This window comes from Doryrhamphus excisus, chromosome 11 (assembly GCF_030265055.1).
Source record: "Doryrhamphus excisus isolate RoL2022-K1 chromosome 11, RoL_Dexc_1.0, whole genome shotgun sequence".
Taxonomy (NCBI): Eukaryota; Metazoa; Chordata; class Actinopteri; order Syngnathiformes; family Syngnathidae; genus Doryrhamphus; species Doryrhamphus excisus.
This window is the reverse complement of record NC_080476.1, coordinates 20,529,548-20,548,459: the sequence shown is the minus strand read 5'-3', so window position 1 is coordinate 20,548,459 and position 18,912 is coordinate 20,529,548. Positions and strand designations below refer to the sequence as shown.

The 18,912-nt window shown below is 33.9% G+C and overlaps 2 protein-coding genes across 4 annotated transcripts in view; one reads left to right on the top strand and one right to left on the bottom strand.

Annotated features, from left to right (window-relative positions):
- The window catches only part of nat10 (N-acetyltransferase 10), a 23,374-nt gene extending 11,906 nt beyond the window's left edge, over positions 1-11,468 (top strand). For 2 of the 3 annotated variants that reach the window (XM_058087877.1, XM_058087876.1), the window contains exons 10-29: positions 1,261-1,354; positions 1,425-1,523; positions 1,709-1,845; positions 2,301-2,425; positions 4,522-4,672; positions 5,383-5,479; positions 5,545-5,661; positions 5,734-5,835; positions 5,897-5,971; positions 6,082-6,198; positions 6,269-6,402; positions 6,472-6,520; positions 8,092-8,182; positions 8,262-8,369; positions 8,438-8,610; positions 8,691-8,810; positions 8,898-8,996; positions 9,086-9,159; positions 10,479-10,559; positions 10,650-11,465. In XM_058087877.1, coding sequence (XP_057943860.1) covers positions 1,261-1,354; positions 1,425-1,523; positions 1,709-1,845; positions 2,301-2,425; positions 4,522-4,672; positions 5,383-5,479; positions 5,545-5,661; positions 5,734-5,835; positions 5,897-5,971; positions 6,082-6,198; positions 6,269-6,402; positions 6,472-6,520; positions 8,092-8,182; positions 8,262-8,369; positions 8,438-8,610; positions 8,691-8,810; positions 8,898-8,996; positions 9,086-9,159; positions 10,479-10,559; positions 10,650-10,779 — 2,173 coding nt within the window. In that variant the 3' untranslated portion in view covers positions 10,780-11,465. Of the gene's footprint in view, positions 1-1,260; positions 1,355-1,424; positions 1,524-1,708; positions 1,846-2,300; positions 2,426-4,521; positions 4,673-5,382; positions 5,480-5,544; positions 5,662-5,733; positions 5,836-5,896; positions 5,972-6,081; positions 6,199-6,268; positions 6,403-6,471; positions 6,521-8,091; positions 8,183-8,261; positions 8,370-8,437; positions 8,611-8,690; positions 8,811-8,897; positions 8,997-9,085; positions 9,160-10,478; positions 10,560-10,649 lie in introns of all 3 variants that reach the window. The other variant, XM_058087878.1, reaches the window with a different exon arrangement.
- Positions 10,775-18,912, bottom strand: adal (adenosine deaminase-like). The gene is made up of 10 exons (XM_058087880.1): positions 18,760-18,912; positions 18,562-18,692; positions 18,427-18,487; positions 18,281-18,368; positions 18,135-18,216; positions 17,873-17,999; positions 14,733-14,813; positions 12,746-12,884; positions 12,568-12,668; positions 10,775-11,226 (listed from the first exon to the last, which is right to left on the bottom strand). The coding sequence occupies exons 1-10, from the start codon at positions 18,802-18,804 to the stop codon at positions 11,035-11,037; spliced, it is 1,047 nt and encodes a 348-aa protein (XP_057943863.1). The 5' UTR covers positions 18,805-18,912; the 3' UTR covers positions 10,775-11,034.

Below are 18,912 nucleotides of genomic sequence, written 5' to 3'. Positions count from 1 at the left end.
AGTGCAGCACGAGTGCAGCACGAGTGCAGCACGAGTGCAGCACGAGTGCAGCACGAGTGCAGCACGAGTGCAGCACGAGTGCAGCACGAGTGCAGCACGAGTGCAGCACGAGTGCAGCACGAGTGCAGCACGAGTGCAGCACGAGTGCAGCACGAGTGCAGCACGAGTGCAGCACGAGTGCAGCACGAGTGCAGCACGAGTGCAGCACGAGTGCAGCACGAGTGCAGCACGAGTGCAGCACGAGTGCAGCACGAGTGCAGCACGAGTGCAGCACGAGTGCAGCACTGAAGATTGAATTATATTAAACGTTTTATATATGTAAAAAAGAGTTTCAGTCCATATCGCCCAGCCCTACTACGAACTAGTAACTAATATTAGGGGGGAAAATGTCTTTTTCATATCATAGAGTTGGCAGACTTGTTGTTTTTCTTGAATTTCTTGAAATTAGGTTGTGCAAAAATAAATGGTTATAAAGTCAATATTGTCGGAATATTACAAGCAGAAAATATTACAGGAAAATGTATGAAGAAAGTTGAAATATTTGGAAAATATTTTGGAAATACGTACGTACGCCTTTTGTACCATATTGCAAAATGAGATGCGTTTTTTTTCTTGAAATAATAGAAATGGTTTCTAACTTCTTAACACGCTTTACAAAATATCAAAGTGGCATCCTTTCAATTTTCACTGATTTAAAGTATTTATACATATAGTGTACCAAGGTACATACAGTACACCATTTACAGTTCAAATTCTGGTTACCGTGTTTTTCGTTGATCAGATATATTTTCATTGAATTTTTAGCCAATTAAAAAACAAGTGTACACAATGTCTATTAGAAGCTGCGACGGAGAACAAGCAAAAGCAAAAATAACTTAAAAAAAAAAAAAACCCCGGAAAAAAATTAAAAAATCCGACAATTCCCATAATGAATAAATGGGCAAGACAAGGGAAAAAAATATTGGAGAGCTCAGTTAAAATTGTGGACAGTGGTTCCCAAGTGGAGTATGTGTACGTACAGTGGGGTCAAGTTTTGGGAACCACTGCCATACTAGAAGTGAAGGTCAAAGTGGGGGTCAAATGCAAGTCCGGTTCGCCTGTGGTTAAGGCTAAATCTAAATTGCCAATCATGGAAAAGAGCTTGGAAACGTCTTTCCAGTACTTCTCTACTCTTCTCTAATAGTGATGAAAGTTGCTGTCTAGCGGTTAGCATAGCGTGACCCTATTCCGGTCCAACCATGGGTCTTGTGTTGTCCACAGCTACTCCAACATCTTTGTAACATCACCCAGCCCAGACAATCTCCACACCATGTTTGAGTTCATCTTTAAAGGCTTTGATGCTCTCCTGTATCAGGTAAGGTGTCACGCTGGATGAAGATCCAGCGTTTGATGCGTGCGAAAACCCATCTTTTTGGCTTGTGTAGGAACATCTGGACTACGAAATCATCCAGTCACTCAATCCGGAATTCAACAAAGCGGTTGTGCGGGTGAACATCTTTAAAGAGCACAGACAGACCATCCAGGTTCTCCTTTTTCGTTCTTTTTTTTTTATTCTATTTCTTTTTATTTTTTTTATTTTATTATATATTATATATATTATATATTATTATTTCATTTAAATATTATTTATTTTTTTTTCTATTTATATATTTTATTCTATCCACTACTGAAATAAACACATCATCTTCATGTCTCCGTCCTACTGCAGTACATCCATCCAGGCGACGCCGTCAAACTGGGCCAGGCTGAGCTTCTGGTTATTGATGAAGCTGCAGCCATCCCACTACCGCTGGTCAAGAACCTGTTGGGACCATATCTGGTTTTCATGGCCTCCACCATCAACGGGTGAGTCACTTTTGGGTCCTCCTTAATTAGGTACGTTTACATGAGGCTCAGCTTCTCACAGCATTATTTGCACGTCAGCTAATTTTTCGGCTCCCTCACTTATGGTGCAGTCAAAAATAACACCTCAAGTCAGACAGTGGAATACGTTATGGTTGTCTATGCATTTGTTTACAACTGCGCTGCATCACAGAACACACAAAGAGTACCAAATTCAATACTGCAACTGATTTGTAAACATATACATACTGTAGTGAAATGATTGGAGTGAACAGTGGAAAAGACAGTATAAAGGTTGCTGTATAAAGACGGTCTGAACCATGTTTATCGTTTGTCATCCTGGGGAAAGTGAGATGGAAGCACCAATTTACAGCCAGTGTAAATCATGTCCATGTATCTATCGTACCTCCGAGTACATGAGGTGGTATTTTGATCTCCTTCCACGTGGATGTGTGCAGCTACGAAGGCACCGGACGCTCCCTCTCGCTCAAACTGATTCAGCAGCTGAGACAGCAGAGTGCGGACAGCCAGCAGAGCATGTCGGCGGAGAACAGGAACACCAACACGGCCAGGCTAGCAGCAGGTACTACACTGTACTTACACGGTACTTGTACTGTATATTGGATAACATACTATGCAGTCATCCCTCGTTTATCGCCGTTAAATCTGTGATAAGTTCGTAGAAAACCTGTTTGACCGTCCAGGTTGTAATGTCGGAAAATATGCTCATTTTATTTGCATAAATATATATATTTTTAACAATAATAGTCCATGGTTGAACATGATAAAGTGAAGTCAGGAGTCTCAAACTCGCAAGACGCTAGTTTGAGGCCCCCACCTTGATACCAAAGTTTAATGTTGAAATGACAGCTTAAAGCTGTGTGCACACCGGACACAATGAACATGATTTTGCCCCGCCCATACCGTTACCCTACCCTGTTACCCCGCCCTGTTTTGCTTTGGATTAGCAATGAAGCTAAAGCAGGGGTGGGCAAACTTTTTGACTCATGGGCCGCATTGAGTTAACAAAATTGTGCGGGGGGCCAGAACATATATATATATGTATGTATATAACACACATGATTTTACACTTATAATTTTAATAATTTTAATAATTTTAATGATTTTTTATATTTTTAAAATATTTTTACATAATATAATATAATAACATTTACATAATTTTTAATAATTTTTAATAATTTTTTAATTTTTAATATTTTTTAAATAATTTTAATAATTTTTAAATATTTTTAAATATTTTTAAATATTTTTAAATATTTTTAAATATTTTTAAATATTTTTTAAATAATTTTTAATATTTTTAATCATTTTTAATAATTTTTAATATTTTTAAATAATTTTTAATAATTTTAAATAATTTTAAATAATTTTTTAATAATTTTAAATAATTTTAAATAATTTTTTAATAATTTTAAAAATAATTTTAATAATTTTACGCCTTGAATTATTTGTCTAATTTTAATTGTCATACTGTCAGCTATATGTTCTTGTTTCCTTTTTTCAGGAGCACTTTAAATATCAGACCACATCAAACTACGATTTATTTATTTATTTTTTACTGAATAAGACATCCGACTTGAAAGTCATGTTGCCAGCTGGTATGTTAAAAGTTGAAATACTTAAAAGCAACTGGCGGGCCGGATTCAAACGTTTGGTGGGCCGCATGTGGCCCCCGGGCCGTAGTTTGCCCACCCCTGAGCTAAAGGCTTATGACGCTGGGTACAAATAAACGCAGGAAATGATTTGGAATAAAAGGGAAAATACACGTCAAGATAAAGGTTTTCCAAAAAAAAAAAAAAAAACGCATTTATTAAAAACAGAAAAATGAATAAACTTTGCTTTGGTTCCGATTTTCTACAATAAAAGCTCTGATAAAACATTCCACTGTTCTCAAATATCTTACTTTTTATTTTTCTGCACAAAATAAGATGAAAAATAAATAAATCAAGAATAAAAAAAAATCAATCAATCAGTAATAAATAAATAGAATAATAATATTAAAAACTTAAGAAAGCACATATAGTTGGTGGGTAGACAAATGATTTTTTTCATATTAAAATGAACAAAGCATTATTAGAGCCCTGTAGACATGACAAAACACGACTATAGTCACATTTATACTCTTTTTATTTACAACATATTGCGCAACTGCAGGGTCTTGAGACACATGCTAACTCGCAAACTAGAGAGCTAGCGACCTAAACGGTAGCCTTCAAGTTATTTCCTTTCAACTTAAATAGCCAAAAACTTACCACTTCCACACGGATAGGGAGGATAACTATTAACAGTTATTTAACCTTTAACATGAACATTAATCAAACGTAATCATTTTTTCTGGGTACATGATACCATACAGCATCCATATCAAACTTTAAACTTTCATATCAAGGCGGGGGGCCTCAAACTAGTGTCCTGCGGGCCACATTTGGCCCGCGGGCCGCGTGTTTGAGACCCCTGTTCTACAGAGCTTGAATGGAAGCCAGCAGGGTCAGATTGTTTATCGTGCGTGCGTGACTCGGGCTCCATGAGTATATTGTCATTTGTACTTTTTTGACTAATACTGCAGTACACCACCAAAGCATATAGTACTGTACGATACTTTATTGTCAATCAATCACTGAATTTTGTGTGACTTGTATGTCGGTGCATCTTTTCCAGCTCGTACTCTACATGAGGTCAGCCTCCATGAGTCCATTCGGTACGCGCCAGGCGACGCGGTGGAGAAGTGGCTCAACGAGCTGCTCTGCTTGGACTGTCTGAACATTCCCAGGCTCGTATCCGGATGCGCGCTTCCTCAAACCTGTGACCTGTATCCTTATAGTGAAAGTGCGAGCAGACCTCAAAATATGACCTCATCAACCCCCCCCAAGCATGTAAACAGTCTGACTGTAGTGTCGTGTTATAAAATCATCACACAGCAACTTAACCTTAACCTTTTGAGGGTGGCTAGTAGGCTAGTAGCAACCTAGCTTGCTCCTTCCATCCATTTGTTTCCTACATATGCCGCCTATCCTCACGAGGAGGTTTGTTCCAATTCCCGGAAGTAAATGACAGTATGGGTGTTTGTTGCCCCGCCCCTTTCGGCAGCAATCACCAATGAAATGTTTTGCCGGGATGAAATGCATTATGGGATGAAATTTTAAACGTGTATTAACCCTGTATATATTTCTTACCTGGCCTTTGAGTGTTAAGTTGCTGTGTGATGATTTTATAAGTCAGACTGTTTATGTTTTGTAATGACCTCCTGCGATTTCTGATGAGCTTTTTCATCGCCCATGATTGATTCCTGTCACAGAGGTGCCGCAATATGCCACTTAGACACGTGTAGCCGATGCAGGTTCAAATCTGTTGCTCTCTCTGAATTTAGTGGGTGTGTCTTAAACACCACAGAAGCTGTGATTTGTCCTTCAGACTCCGAGCAGGAGGAGTTAATGCAGGAGGAGTTAATGCAGGAGGAGTTAATGCAGGAGGAGTTAATGCAGGAGTTAATTGGACCTTAACCAGGTTAATTACCTTCAGGTACTACGTCAACAGAGACACGTTGTTTTGCTACCACAAGGCGTCTGAAGCCTTCCTGCAGAGGCTGATGGCCCTTTACGTGGCGTCCCATTACAAGGTGCGACCCGCCGCTTGACGACCTCCTTTGTTCCCCTGCTGACCCGACATGTTCCCTCGCTCCAGAATTCCCCCAATGACCTGCAGATGTTGTCCGACGCTCCGGCCCATCACCTCTTCTGTCTTCTACCGCCTGTTCCTCCCACGCAGAACTCGCTGCCCGAGGTCCTCGCCGTGGTGCAGGTCAGACAAAGACCACCATCAAACATCATCAGACGTGTTAACGCAGACTCCGCCTTGGGAACGTCCGTGTAGGTGTGCCTTGAGGGCGAAATATCCCGACAGTCCATCCTCAACAGTCTCTCCAGAGGGAAGAAAGCATCCGGTGACCTGATTCCGTGGACCATATCGGAACAGGTGGGCATGACGAGGACCGCCGTCGTTTACCTGCACAATGCTCACCAAACACGTTCCACAGTTCCAAGATCCTGACTTTGGTGGCCTGTCTGGAGGGAGAGTGGTCCGGATAGCGGTGAACCCGGACTACCAAGGGGTGAGAGTCCGCTCAAACCTTCCACGCTTCATGAAGAAAGTGTGGAAGAAGCCATCAAGAACCTTTTGTGATGAGATTGTGAGGTCCACCATCAGATGTTTCTCCACCAGATGGGCTACGGCTCACGAGCGCTCCAGTTGCTGCAGATGTACTACGAGGGCAAGTTCCCGGTTCTGGATGAGAGCTGCGACGTCGACCACAGCCAAATTACCCCAGTCAGCAGCGAGGTACTGCAGTATTTCCTTCCTGACTTGAAGTACAAGAGGAATGAACGCCACGTCGTCTCTCGCTCGCCAGGCCGTCACGCTCCTGGAGGAGGTGGTGACTCCTCGCAAGGAGCTCCCTCCTCTGCTGCTGAAGCTGAGTGAGAGACGAGCCGAGCGGCTGGACTATTTAGGCGTCTCCTACGGCCTCACCACGCCGCTACTCAAGTGAGTCCACGTCGGTACGCAGGAGAAAAGGTCCTTTCTAAGAGTTTGGCTTTTTTTTTCCAATTTGAGGTTCTGGAAGAAAGCAGGATATACGCCCGTCTACCTGAGACAAACACCTGTAAGTACCCTTCCTCCCTTCCTTCCTTCCTTCCTTCCTTCCCTCACTCACATTCATACCTATGGACAATTTGGAGTGGCCAATTAACCTAGCATGTTTTTGGAATGTGGGAGGAAACCGGAGTACCCGGAAAAAAACCCACGCATGCACGGGGAGAACATGCAAACTCCACACAGAGATGGCCGAGGGTGGAATTGAACCCTGGTCTCCTAGCTGTGAGGTCTGCACACTAACCACTCGACCGCTGTGCAGTCCTGGTTCACTATATTTTTCATCAAAATAGTAGTCATGCCAAAAATGTTGTGTTGCTGCTGGATGTTCACAGTATCCGAGTGATACTGTCGTGGGGGTGCTGGAGCCTATCCCAGCTGTCTTGGGGCGAGAGGCGGGGTACACCCTGGACTGGTGGCCAGCCAATCACAGGGCACATATAGACAAACAACCATTCACACTCACATTCATACCTATGGACAATTTGGAGTGGCTAATTAACCTAGCATGTTTTTGGAATGTGGGAGGAAACCGGAGTACCCGGAGAAAACCCACGCATGCACGGGGAGAACATGCGAACTCCACACAGAGATGGCCGAGGGTGGAATTGAACCCTGGTCTCCTAGCTGTGAGGCCCTCCACATACTTGAAATAGCTAATTTAGCTAGCACTGCAGCTGTATTAATATTAGTAATATTTTAGTAATTGCGCATTCCACTGACAATTTTGTTGATTATAAATTTAATTTTTATTAAATGTTTATTTTAATTAATTTTTATAAATTTTTAATATATTTTTTTAAATATATTATTATTATTTTTTTTATATTTTTAGGGCTGTACTCTATTTACACTAGAGTGGGGCGATATTTTTTTACATACTGCTGAGTCGTGGCCCAAAATAATTCTAAATGCTAAACTAATAATAAATAAATAATAATAATAATATATATTATTACTATTATATTATTAATAATATATATTATATTATTAATAATCAAAATATTTTAATATATATACTATAAAATATATTATTTTTTTTAATATTTAATAATAATTATAATAAATAACATACAATATTATATAATAATTAATAATAATATATATTATTAATAATATAATAATAATAATATATATTATTATTAACAATATAATATTAATAATATATATTATTATTAATAATCAAAATATAATTTGATATATTTTATATTAATATAAAATATATTTAAAAAAATTATAGTTAATAATATAATATATAACATACAATATTATTTAATAATTAATAATCATATATTATTATATTAATATAATAATATATATTATATTATTGATATATTCAAAATATAATTTGATATATTTTATATTAATATAAAATATATAAAAAAAATTATAGTTAATATAATATATAACATACAATATTATTTAATAATTAATAATCATATATTATTATATTAATAGAATAATATATATTATATTATTAATATATTCAAAATATAATTTAATATATTTTATATTAATATAAAATATATTATTAAATGTTTTATATTTAATAATAATAATTATAATATATAACTTTTCCAGAACGACCTGACGGGTGAGCACTCGTGTGTGATGGTGAAGGAGCTGACGTCCGAAGGAGAGGAACGCCAGTGGCTGACCGCGTACTGGAAAGGTCAACATTCCCGCTAAAGCGCTAAAGCGTGTGTTTTATCATCTTATTCCATTCATCCGAGCGCTGGGTTCCGGTCCAGATTTCCGCAGGCGCTTCCTGTCGCTGCTCTCCTACCAGTTCAGCAGCTTCCACCCCAGCCTGGCGCTCAGCATCCTGCAGAACAGGAACGTCAAGGAGACGGCGAGCGGTAGGTGGCACCAGTCGACGGTGGCGCGCATCTTCATGGCGCCACTCGTACGTCTCTGCTCTCCGCAGGTGCGAGCAGCTCGCAGCTGGCGGTCCACTTCAGTCCGTACGACCTCAAACGTCTGGAGTTGTACTCGCGCAGCATGGTGGACTACCACCTCATCATGGACCTGGTCCCCACCGCGGCACGCATGTTCTTCCTCCAGCAGCTGGGGGATGTCTCCCTGTCGGCGGCCCAGTGTGTAAGCGCCTCGCCTGGCTGTTCCTCGTGACGCGTCGTGTCGGTACTCGGGCTCATGGGTGCCTGCCTGCTTTTTTCCAGGCCCTGCTGTTGGGCGTCGGACTTCAGCACAAATCGGTGGACCGGCTGGAGAAGGAGATCAACCTCCCGAGCTCGCAGCTCATGGGGCTCTTTAACCGCCTGGTGCGCAAATTTGTGCAGGTAAGATGAAATCGCTTAGACGTGATCCCGGCGATCCCGGCGATCCCAGCGATCCCGGCGAAGCTCAAGTCTTTTGGAATGTTGTAGGTTTTCACCAGCATTCAGGAAAAGGCCATTGAAGCAGACATGGCGGCGGCCAAGGACGTCACCATGGAGCCCACAGCCCGAAGCCTTCAGGATGATCTGGTAAGAAGCCCCAAAAGCCCCCCTACCGTTCGGGGTTTGGTTCCGTCCAAGTGGACGCTGGTCTGACCAGGATGGTATTTTCCCACCAGAAGGAAGCCGCAAAGGAGTTTGAGGAGAAACACAAACAGGAGAAAGAGAAAGTGAAAGAACTTGACCTGGAAGAGTAAGTATGACAAGATGGCCAGTCAACGCCACAGGCTGGCCACAATAAAAGGCCCATCTGACGTGTGCAGTTTTAGCACACAGCACTGGGCCTGTCATAATTATTGTGCTTCAAATTATTGTTGATCAAAGCCAAACTCATGACAAAAAAACACTGATGACAAGCTACCTAATAATAATCATTTTTATATTTAATAATAATTATAATAAAATATAACATATGAAATTGTAATTGTAAAATAGTAATTAATAATATATATTATTATATTAATATGAATAATATATATTATTATATTTAAAATGTAATTTAATATATTTTATATTAATATAAAATATATTATTAATTTTTATATATAATAATAATAAATAACATACAAATTATATAATAATAATAATATATATTATTATTATATTAATAATATATATTATATTAATCAAAATATTTTAATATATATACTATAAAATATATTATTTTTTTATTTAATAATAATTATAATAAATAACATACAATATTATATAATAATTAATAATAATTTATATTATTAATATATATTATTAATAAAATATAATTTGATATATTTTATATTAATATAAATATATTAAATTTTTTATAGTTAATATAATATATAACATACAATATTATTTAATAATTAATAATCATATATATTATATTAATATAATAATATATATTATATTAATATATTCAAAATATAATTGAATATATTCTATATTAATATAAAATATATTAAAATTTTTATATTTAATAATAATAATTATATAACATACAGTATTTTATAAAAATTAATAATATATATTAATGTTATATTATTATGTTATTAATATATATTATAATATATATATAATATATATTAATATTATATTATTATGTTATTAATATATATTATATTATTAATATATTCAAAATATAATTTAATATATTTAATATTAATATAAAATATATTATTAAAATTTTTATATTTAACAATAGTTATAATGTATAACATACAATATTTTATAATAATAATATATATTAGTATTATGTTATTATATTATTAATATATATTATATTAATATATTCAAAATATAATGTAATATATTTTATATTAATATAAAATATATTATTAAAATGTTAATAATAATGATAATATACAAAACACATGCATTGCTCCCGTGCATTTGAGAGTTGATGATTTACTGGAAGTTAAATAACTTTGGTCCTGTTGCCAAACGAAGGTCTGGGCCTTCTGGCCTGGGTCAAGGATTCCCCCCCCCCCCCCCCCCCCCCCCATGTCCATCAACTACAATCCATTGTGTTTGCAGGTACAGGATCCGTGGACACGATGAGGAATGGGATGAGGTGCTGAAGAAAGCTGGGAGCACGGCCATGGTCAGCATCAAAAGGTACCGTAGCCGCCGTCTATTCCACAAAGCGTGGACCCAGCGTGTGTGGACGCCCCAGTAACCCCAGTAACCCCAGTTCACGCCCAACAGTGATAAGAAGAGGAAATTGGAGGCGGCGGGTAACGGTCTGCGGCCCGGGAAGCAAACAAAGAAGGAAGCACAGGACGGGAAATTCAAGAAGCAAAAACGTGGCAGATCTGGAAAGAAGGGATTCAAGTGATGGATGTGGAGTTAATCACATTTAATCACATTTAATCACATTTAATCACAGGCATGATTCAAGTGTTTATCATGTTTGCTCTGCTCATAGTGTAATAATACTTAAGTGTTTTCACTTTTTACAATGTTAGTCTGAGATTTGTATATATACATACACGGGTACATGTATGTACTATATATGTAGTATAAAAAATGTTAGTATTTTCCCTTTACTATAACATGAGGTAAGCGTCAGCTGCCGCCGATCTAAAACGGCTCAGTTGAGCACACGAGGCTGTAATTCGCTCCACTTTTGTCTGAGCTGCTGCTTGACGCTGTCCGGTGCGAAGATGCAGTCGATGGCCTGCTGGGAGAGCGTCCACACGGCGTCGTGGTCCAGACCAAACGTGGTTGCCGCCAGCTGGTATTCCTGAGACAAATCCGTGCTGAAGACTCCCTTGTCATCAGTCTGCGATGGGAACAATGAAACACGTTTTTTTTTTTTAACAAATGTTGTCAGCGGAATATTAAAGAGGCGCGTGTGAGCGCTCTTGTGCTAAAATGTTAAAACGTGACGATAGTCGCCATCGAGACAAAAGCTGTGATTGATCTGTGCTTTCCGTACACAATAAACCTTGCAATTTTATTATTAAGGGAGAAAAAAATAATTTTGTTATTAAAATTAAGTTCATTATTAAGGGAGAACAAATAATTTTATTTACATTGATTTATTATTAAGGGAGAAAAAAATAATTTTGTTATTAAAATTAAGTTCATTATTAAGGGAGAACAAATAATTTTATTTACATTGATTTATTATTAAGGGAGAAAAAAATAATTTTGTTATTAAAATTAAGTTCATTATTAAGGGAGAAAAAAAATTATATTAATGAAAGTTATTTTAATATTAAGGGAGAAAAAATAATTTTATTATTTAAATTGATTTATTATTAAGGGAGAAAAAAATAATTGTATTATTTAAATTTATTTTATTAAGGGAGAAAAAATAATTATATTAATGAAATTTATTTTAATATTAAGGGAGAAAAAATAATTTTATTATTTAAATTGATTTATTATTAAGGGAGAAAAAAATAATTGTATTATTTAAATTAAGTTTATTATTAAGGGAGAAAAAATAATGTTAATGAAATTAATTTTAATATTAAGGGAGAAAAAAATATTTTATTATTTAAATTTATTTTATTATTAAGGGAGAATTTTTTTTTATTAAAATTAAGTTTATTATTAAGGGAGAAAAAAATAATTATGTTAATGAAATTAATTTTAATATTAAAGGAGAAAAAATAATTATATTATTTAAATTTATTTATTATTAAGGGAGAAAAAAAATAATGTTATCATTTAAATTTATTTTATTATTAAGGGAGAAAAAAATAAATTTTATTATTTAAATTTATTTTATTATTAAGGGAGAAAAAAATCCAAAACTTCATGGTCGTATGTGAAAAATTGATTGCGTTTCATTTAAAAACTGCATTTTGTGTTCAGTTGAGTTGGCATTGACTTTAATATTATATATATATATATTATATTACTATATATATTACATATACATATATATATATACATATACATACATATATTACTATGGTGTTCCCAGTGTCAGTAAACGCATCAAAAATGACGCCAGGGGTTCAAGGTTGAGTTTTAGCTTTGCGTAATTTAGTTATTTTCTGTCATGCAGAAATGTAGCGTACTACATAATGTACTACATAATGACTTTGAACGTGTCTTCACTGTTGTGTATTTGACTTAATTGACTTCACGTAGCCCCTTTTTTACTCACACAAATGACGCTTGGGTGCCCCAGCTGGTACCAGTACTTGAAGTGATGCTGGGAGTACGACGCCACAGTTTGGCCTTTCACGTTTGATGTCAAGCAGAGCTCTGCGGGGAAGAAAAAGCGTCAAATCCACAAACGGGTCGTTGATTGTGGGAGCCGGCGTGGTTTGTCATGTGCCGACCCAACGGGATGTTGTTCTTGGTGACTTTGTCCACGAGGCTTTGGGATCCGCCCACTTCAGGATGGAGGAAGGTGCCGTGACCGATCCTGTCTGGCGGCAGACTGAGCAGCAGCTCCGACTCCTCGCGCTGAGACGGCAACTGAAACAGACGATGCGCCAACTGAACGGGTATTTTAGAGGCAGTGACCTCGTTCATTCCATTCACAAAAAAAGAACTGGTTCTTTTGACCCGTTCGTTCATGATCGACACACCAATACATCGCACCCTCTTCCTGATTGTTCTGCACGTTTGCCATGCAGAAATGTTTCGGATCATCAAATAAATGTAAATATTAATATAATATATAGTATATAATAATAAAGTCAATGACAAGACAACTGAACACAAAATGCAGTTTTTAAATGAAACGCAATCAATTTTTCACATACGACCATGAAGTTTTGGATTTTTTTCTCCCTTAATAATAAAATAAATTTAAATAATAAAATTATTTTTTTTCTCCCTTAATAATAAATAAATTTAAATAATACAATTATTTTTCTCCCTTAATAATAAAATAAATTTAAATAATAAAATTATTTTTTTTCTCCCTTAATAATAAATAAATTTAAATAATACAATTATTTTTCTCCCTTAATAATAAAATAAATTTAAATAATAAAATTATTTTTTTTCTCCCTTAATAATAAATAAATTTAAATAATACAATTATTTTTCTCCCTTAATAATAAAATAAATTTAAATAATAAAATTATTTTTTCTCCCTTAATATTACAATTAATTTCATTAACAATTATTTTTTCTCCCTTAATAATAAATTTAATTTTAATAACACATTTTTTTCCCTCCCTTAATAATAAAATAAATTTGAATAATAACATTATTTTTTCTCCCTTAATATTAAAATTAATTTCATTAACATAATTATTTTTTCTCCCTTAATAATAAACTTAATTTTAATAACATTTTTTTTCTCCCTTAATAATAAAATAAATTTAAATAATAAAATTATTTTTTTCTCCCTTAATAATAAATAAATTTAAATAATAAAATTGTTTTTTCTCCCTTAATATTAAAATTAATTTCATTAACATAATTATTTTGTCTCCCTTAATAATAAATAAATTTAAATAATACAATTATTTTTCTCTCTCAATAATCAAATAAATTTAAATAATAAAATTATTTTTTTTCTCCCTTAATAATAAATAAATTTAAATAATACAATTATTTTTCTCCCTTAATAATAAAATAAATTTAAATAATAAAATTATTTTTTTCTCCCTTAATATTAAAATCAATTTCATTAACATAATTATTTTTTCTCCCTTAATAATAAACTTAATTTTAATAACAAATTTTCTTCTCCCTTAATAATAAAATAAATTTAAATAATAAAATAATTTTTTCTCCCTTAATATTAAAATTTATTTCATTAACATAATTATTTTTTCTCCCTTAATAATAAACTTAATTTTAATAACAACATTTTTTTCTCCTTTAATAATAAAATAAATTTAAATAATAAAATTATTTTTTTCTCCCTTAATAATAAATCAATTTAAATAATAAAATTATTTATTCTCCCTTAATATTAAAATAAATTTTTATTTGTTCTCCCTTAATAATGATTTTAATTTTAATAACAACATTATTTTTTTCTCCCTTAATAATAAAATTGGTTTTAATAATAAAATTAAGATTAAAGATTAAAATTAAAAATGGCCGTGTGTGAAAAAGTGATAACAGGTAAGCTAATAACAGGTTGGTTGCTAACAGTGGTTAGCAGCAACAACTGCAATCAAGCGTTTGTGATATTTTCCTGTTGCTATGACGTTGCTTTTACACTTTTTCACAGCGCATCTGAATGACTTCTTTGACACCAGGCTGGGATTAACATTTGCAATAAGAGGGACTGTTGTTACTCGGCTTTCTCTCTTCAATTGCCATTGTTCACTGGTGAAAAAAAATGGTTGAATATCTCACCTCAGAGAGATGCAAGGATAACTTGAGTCCGCTGTTCTTGGCTCTCTGTAGGGCAGGAAGCAGGTCTTTGCCGTGGCCCACCTGATGACGACAAACACTTCAAACAGATCGTTTGGATCTTTTGATGATCGTTTTCATTAATCACCACCGTTGTTGTCTTAAAACTAAGAAAACAAACTCACAGTATCACTCGGATACTATGAACATCCAGCAGCAACACAACATTTTCGTATGACTATTTTGATGAACGTCGACCAGCTACCTCGTCCATCATGGCCCCTGATGACGTATAAAAATGGACTACTTTACCAATTTACCATTTCCTTTCAAGTTTGAAATCAAAGTAGAACACGATTACAAACAATAGAGAACATCAGTCATGTTTTTATACCGCTTATCCTCTTCAGGCAAGAGGCGGGGTCCACCCTGTACCCCCTGTGGTGGCCAGCCAATCACAGGGCACATATAGACAAACAACCATTCACACTCACATTCATACCTATGGACAATTTGGAGTGGCTAATTAACCTAGCATGTTTTTGGAATGTGGGAGGAAGCCACACACGCATGTGGAGAACACGCAAACTCCAGAGAGGATGGAACTCAGGTCACCTAGCTGCATGATAACCACTCGTCCACCGTGCAAAGTTGTCACTGGGATACTGTGAACATCCAGCAGCAACGCGAGGTTTTGTCATGACTACCATTCTACTAGCGTCTACTTGGGAGAAGTGTTTGTTTACGCTGCTTTAGCTGAGCGCTATGACCCTGATGATGTCATGTCAGGGACCCCGGGACCCCGTCCCCAAATGAAATGAACATTTAAATCAAGCTAAAAAAAATATCACAGTATAATATCAATCAATAAGTATCAATAAGCCGAATAGTAGCAGAACATTTGAACCATGTTATTATTAACCAATGTGGGGTTGCGTTCAAAGACACCACGCCATTTAAGAAAACTACGAATCCCAATGACACTACATTTTTTTAGACCACACATACACAAATAAAGACATTGTGATGTCTGGAATTTGGAGTGTCTGTGAATGCACCTTGAGAATGAGGAGGTTTTTATTTCAAGGGTGACCACGTGGAATGTTAATATTAATATTTAAAGGCGGTGGTTTATTTCCTTGAATTAATATTAATATTAACATTAATCATATTAAATCAAGGAAATAAACCACCACCTTTAAATATACATATACATAGTAATATTAATTAATATCAATATAATTAAATACATTAAATAATAATATTTATATTTAAAGGTGGTGAATTAATATTAATATTACTTAAAAAAATGAACCACTGCCTTTAAATATTAATATAAATCAATTTAAATAAATTAAATAATATTGATCATATTAAATATTAAATTATATAATATTAATATTTAAAGGCAGTGGTTTATTTCCTTGAATTAATATTAATATTAACATTAATCATATTAAATCAAGGAAATAAACCACCACCTTTAAATATACATATAAATAGTAATATTAATTAATATCAATATAATTAAATACATTAAATAATAATATTTATATTTAAAGGTGGTGAATTAATATTAATATTACTTAAAAAAATGAACCACTGCCTTTAAATATTAATATAAATCAATTTAAATAAATTAAATAATATTGATCATATTAAATATTAAATTATATATATGTTAATATTAATATTTATATTTAATTTATTTCCTTGAATTAATATTAATATTAACATTAATCATATTAATTCAGGGCAATAAACCACTGCCTTTAAATGTACATATAAATATTAATATTAATTAATATCACTATAATTAAATAAATTAAATAAAATTAATATAGAAATTTTAATATTTATATTTAAAGGTGGTGAATCAATATTAATATTACTTCAAGGAAATAAACCACCACCTTTAAATATTAATATTAATGAATATCAATATAATTAAATAAATTAAATAATATTGATCATATTAAATATTAAATTATATAATATTTATATTTATATGTAATTTATTTCCTTGAATTAATATTAATATTAACATTAATCCTATTAATTCAAGGCAATAAACCACTGCCTTTAAATGTACATATAAATATTAATATTAATTAATATCACAATAATTAAATAAATTAAATAAAATTAATATAGAAATGTTAATATTTTTATTTAAAGGTGGTGAATCAATATTAATATTACTTCAAGGAAATAAACCACCGCCTTTAAATATTAATATTAATGAATATCAATATAATTAAATAAATTAAATAATATTGATCATATTAAATATTAAATTATAGTATATTTTAATATTATATATATATTCTATTTATATTTTAATATATTTAATATTAATGTATACATATAAAATATATTATTATTTATATTTAAAGGCGTTGGTTTATTTCCTTGAATTAATATTAACATTAATCATATTAATTCAAGGAAATAAACCACCGTCTTTAAATATACACATAAATATGAATTAATATCAATATAATTAAATACATTAAATAATATGAATATTTATATTTAAATGTGGTGAATTAATATTAATATTACTTCAAGGAAATAAATCACCGCCTTTAAATATTAATATTAATGAATATCAATATAATTAAATAAATTAAATAATATTGATCATATTAAATATTAAATTATAGTATATTTTAATATTATATATATATATATATTCTATTTATATTTTAATATATTTAATATTAATGTATACATATAAAATATATTATTATTTATATTTAAAGGCGTTGGTTTATTTCCTTGAATTAATATTAACATTAATCATATTAATTCAAGGAAATAAACCACCGTCTTTAAATACACACATAAATATGAATTAATATCAATATAATTAAATAAATTAAATAATATGAATATTTATATTTAAATGTGGTGAATTAATATTAATATTAATATTACTTCAAGGAAATAAATCACCGCCTTTAAATATTAATATGAATTAAAAAACATCAGGGATGTGAAAAATGTAATCAAGGAAAAAAATATTAAAAATAAATATATTTATAATAAATAAAGGCGGTGTTTTTTCTCCTTGAGTCAATTTTTCACAGCCCTGATGTTTTTTTTAAATGAAACCTGAAGAAGAAAGAGAAGTTGCAAACCGTTGGATCCCCACTCAGGTCAAGTCCAACGACCAGCCCATCAGCAGACAACATGAAGTCCTCAGCCAGCTTCACCGTCTCCATGGCAACCTCACTGCCATTCCTGCGATCGATGGCCACCAGGAACCTTCGGGAGAAATAACATCAGAACTATTGACGTCAGGCGAGAGGCGGGGCATAACCTGAACTGGTCGCCAGCCAATCACGGGCCACGTATAGATTGTTGTTTGTGTTTATTCCCGTACTATGCTAAGCTAACTACCTGACATCGATGTCCACGTCCTCGTCTTTACACATCTGGATGGCTTTGATCACCGTGTCCACATAGTTCCTCTTGGTCAGCCCTACAGAAGGGTTACACTTGAGGAACAATTTTTTGGTTTTTGATGTTATTATTCCATATCAAACCTGTTTTCTCCTCCTGTCTCGGTGTACTCCGAAGTTCTAAATATTTGACACCATCAGCCGCAAACTCCTTGATTACATCTGAGGCCACCTGGTGTGAAAACAGCATTCAAAGTCACGAAAGTCAATCACAGAAGACACAACCTCACCATCAGGATGTCCTCCTCCGTGTCCACCAGCTGATGGATGACCTTGAAGACCTGGAAGCACCTGTTGGGACGCCGCGTCGAGTCAGCAAGAGACGTGACGCGTTCACGGAACACGGTTAAAAATGGCCTACGTACTCTTCCAGGCTCCTCCGCTGCCCTTTGCCGATGGCCGTCATGTGGTGGTCGATGTTGAGATGCGGCTTTCTCTTCATGAGTTTCTCCATGGTGTGGAAGCTCACCGAGCCGTTGAGGTGAGCGTGGAGCTCCTAGTGGGGAAACTTCACCATCACCATCACCATCCACTTTTAAACCTCATCCGAATTTCTTACTCACCACTTTTGGAAGCTCCCGATAAAAAGGATCGAGCTCATTTTCCATATTCGACACTAAAATGTATGGCTAACTTTCCCTGAGATGTTATGACGACGGGCTGCTGGTATTTTCAGAACACATTTGCCTGTGACACACCAAAGCGCAACACTGAAA

Bases quoted from the DNA above. Each gene is read 5' to 3' on its own strand.
- adal (XM_058087880.1), bottom strand. From the start codon at position 18,804: ATGGAAAATGAGCTCGATCCTTTTTATCGGGAGCTTCCAAAAGTG. The intron at 18,693-18,759 runs GTGAGTAAGAAA...TTTCCCCACTAG, and splicing joins ATCGGGAGCTTCCAAAAGTG to GAGCTCCACGCTCACCTCAA. The intron at 12,885-14,732 runs GTGAGATATTCA...CGTCTGTTTCAG, and splicing joins TATCCTTGCATCTCTCTGAG to TTGCCGTCTCAGCGCGAGGA.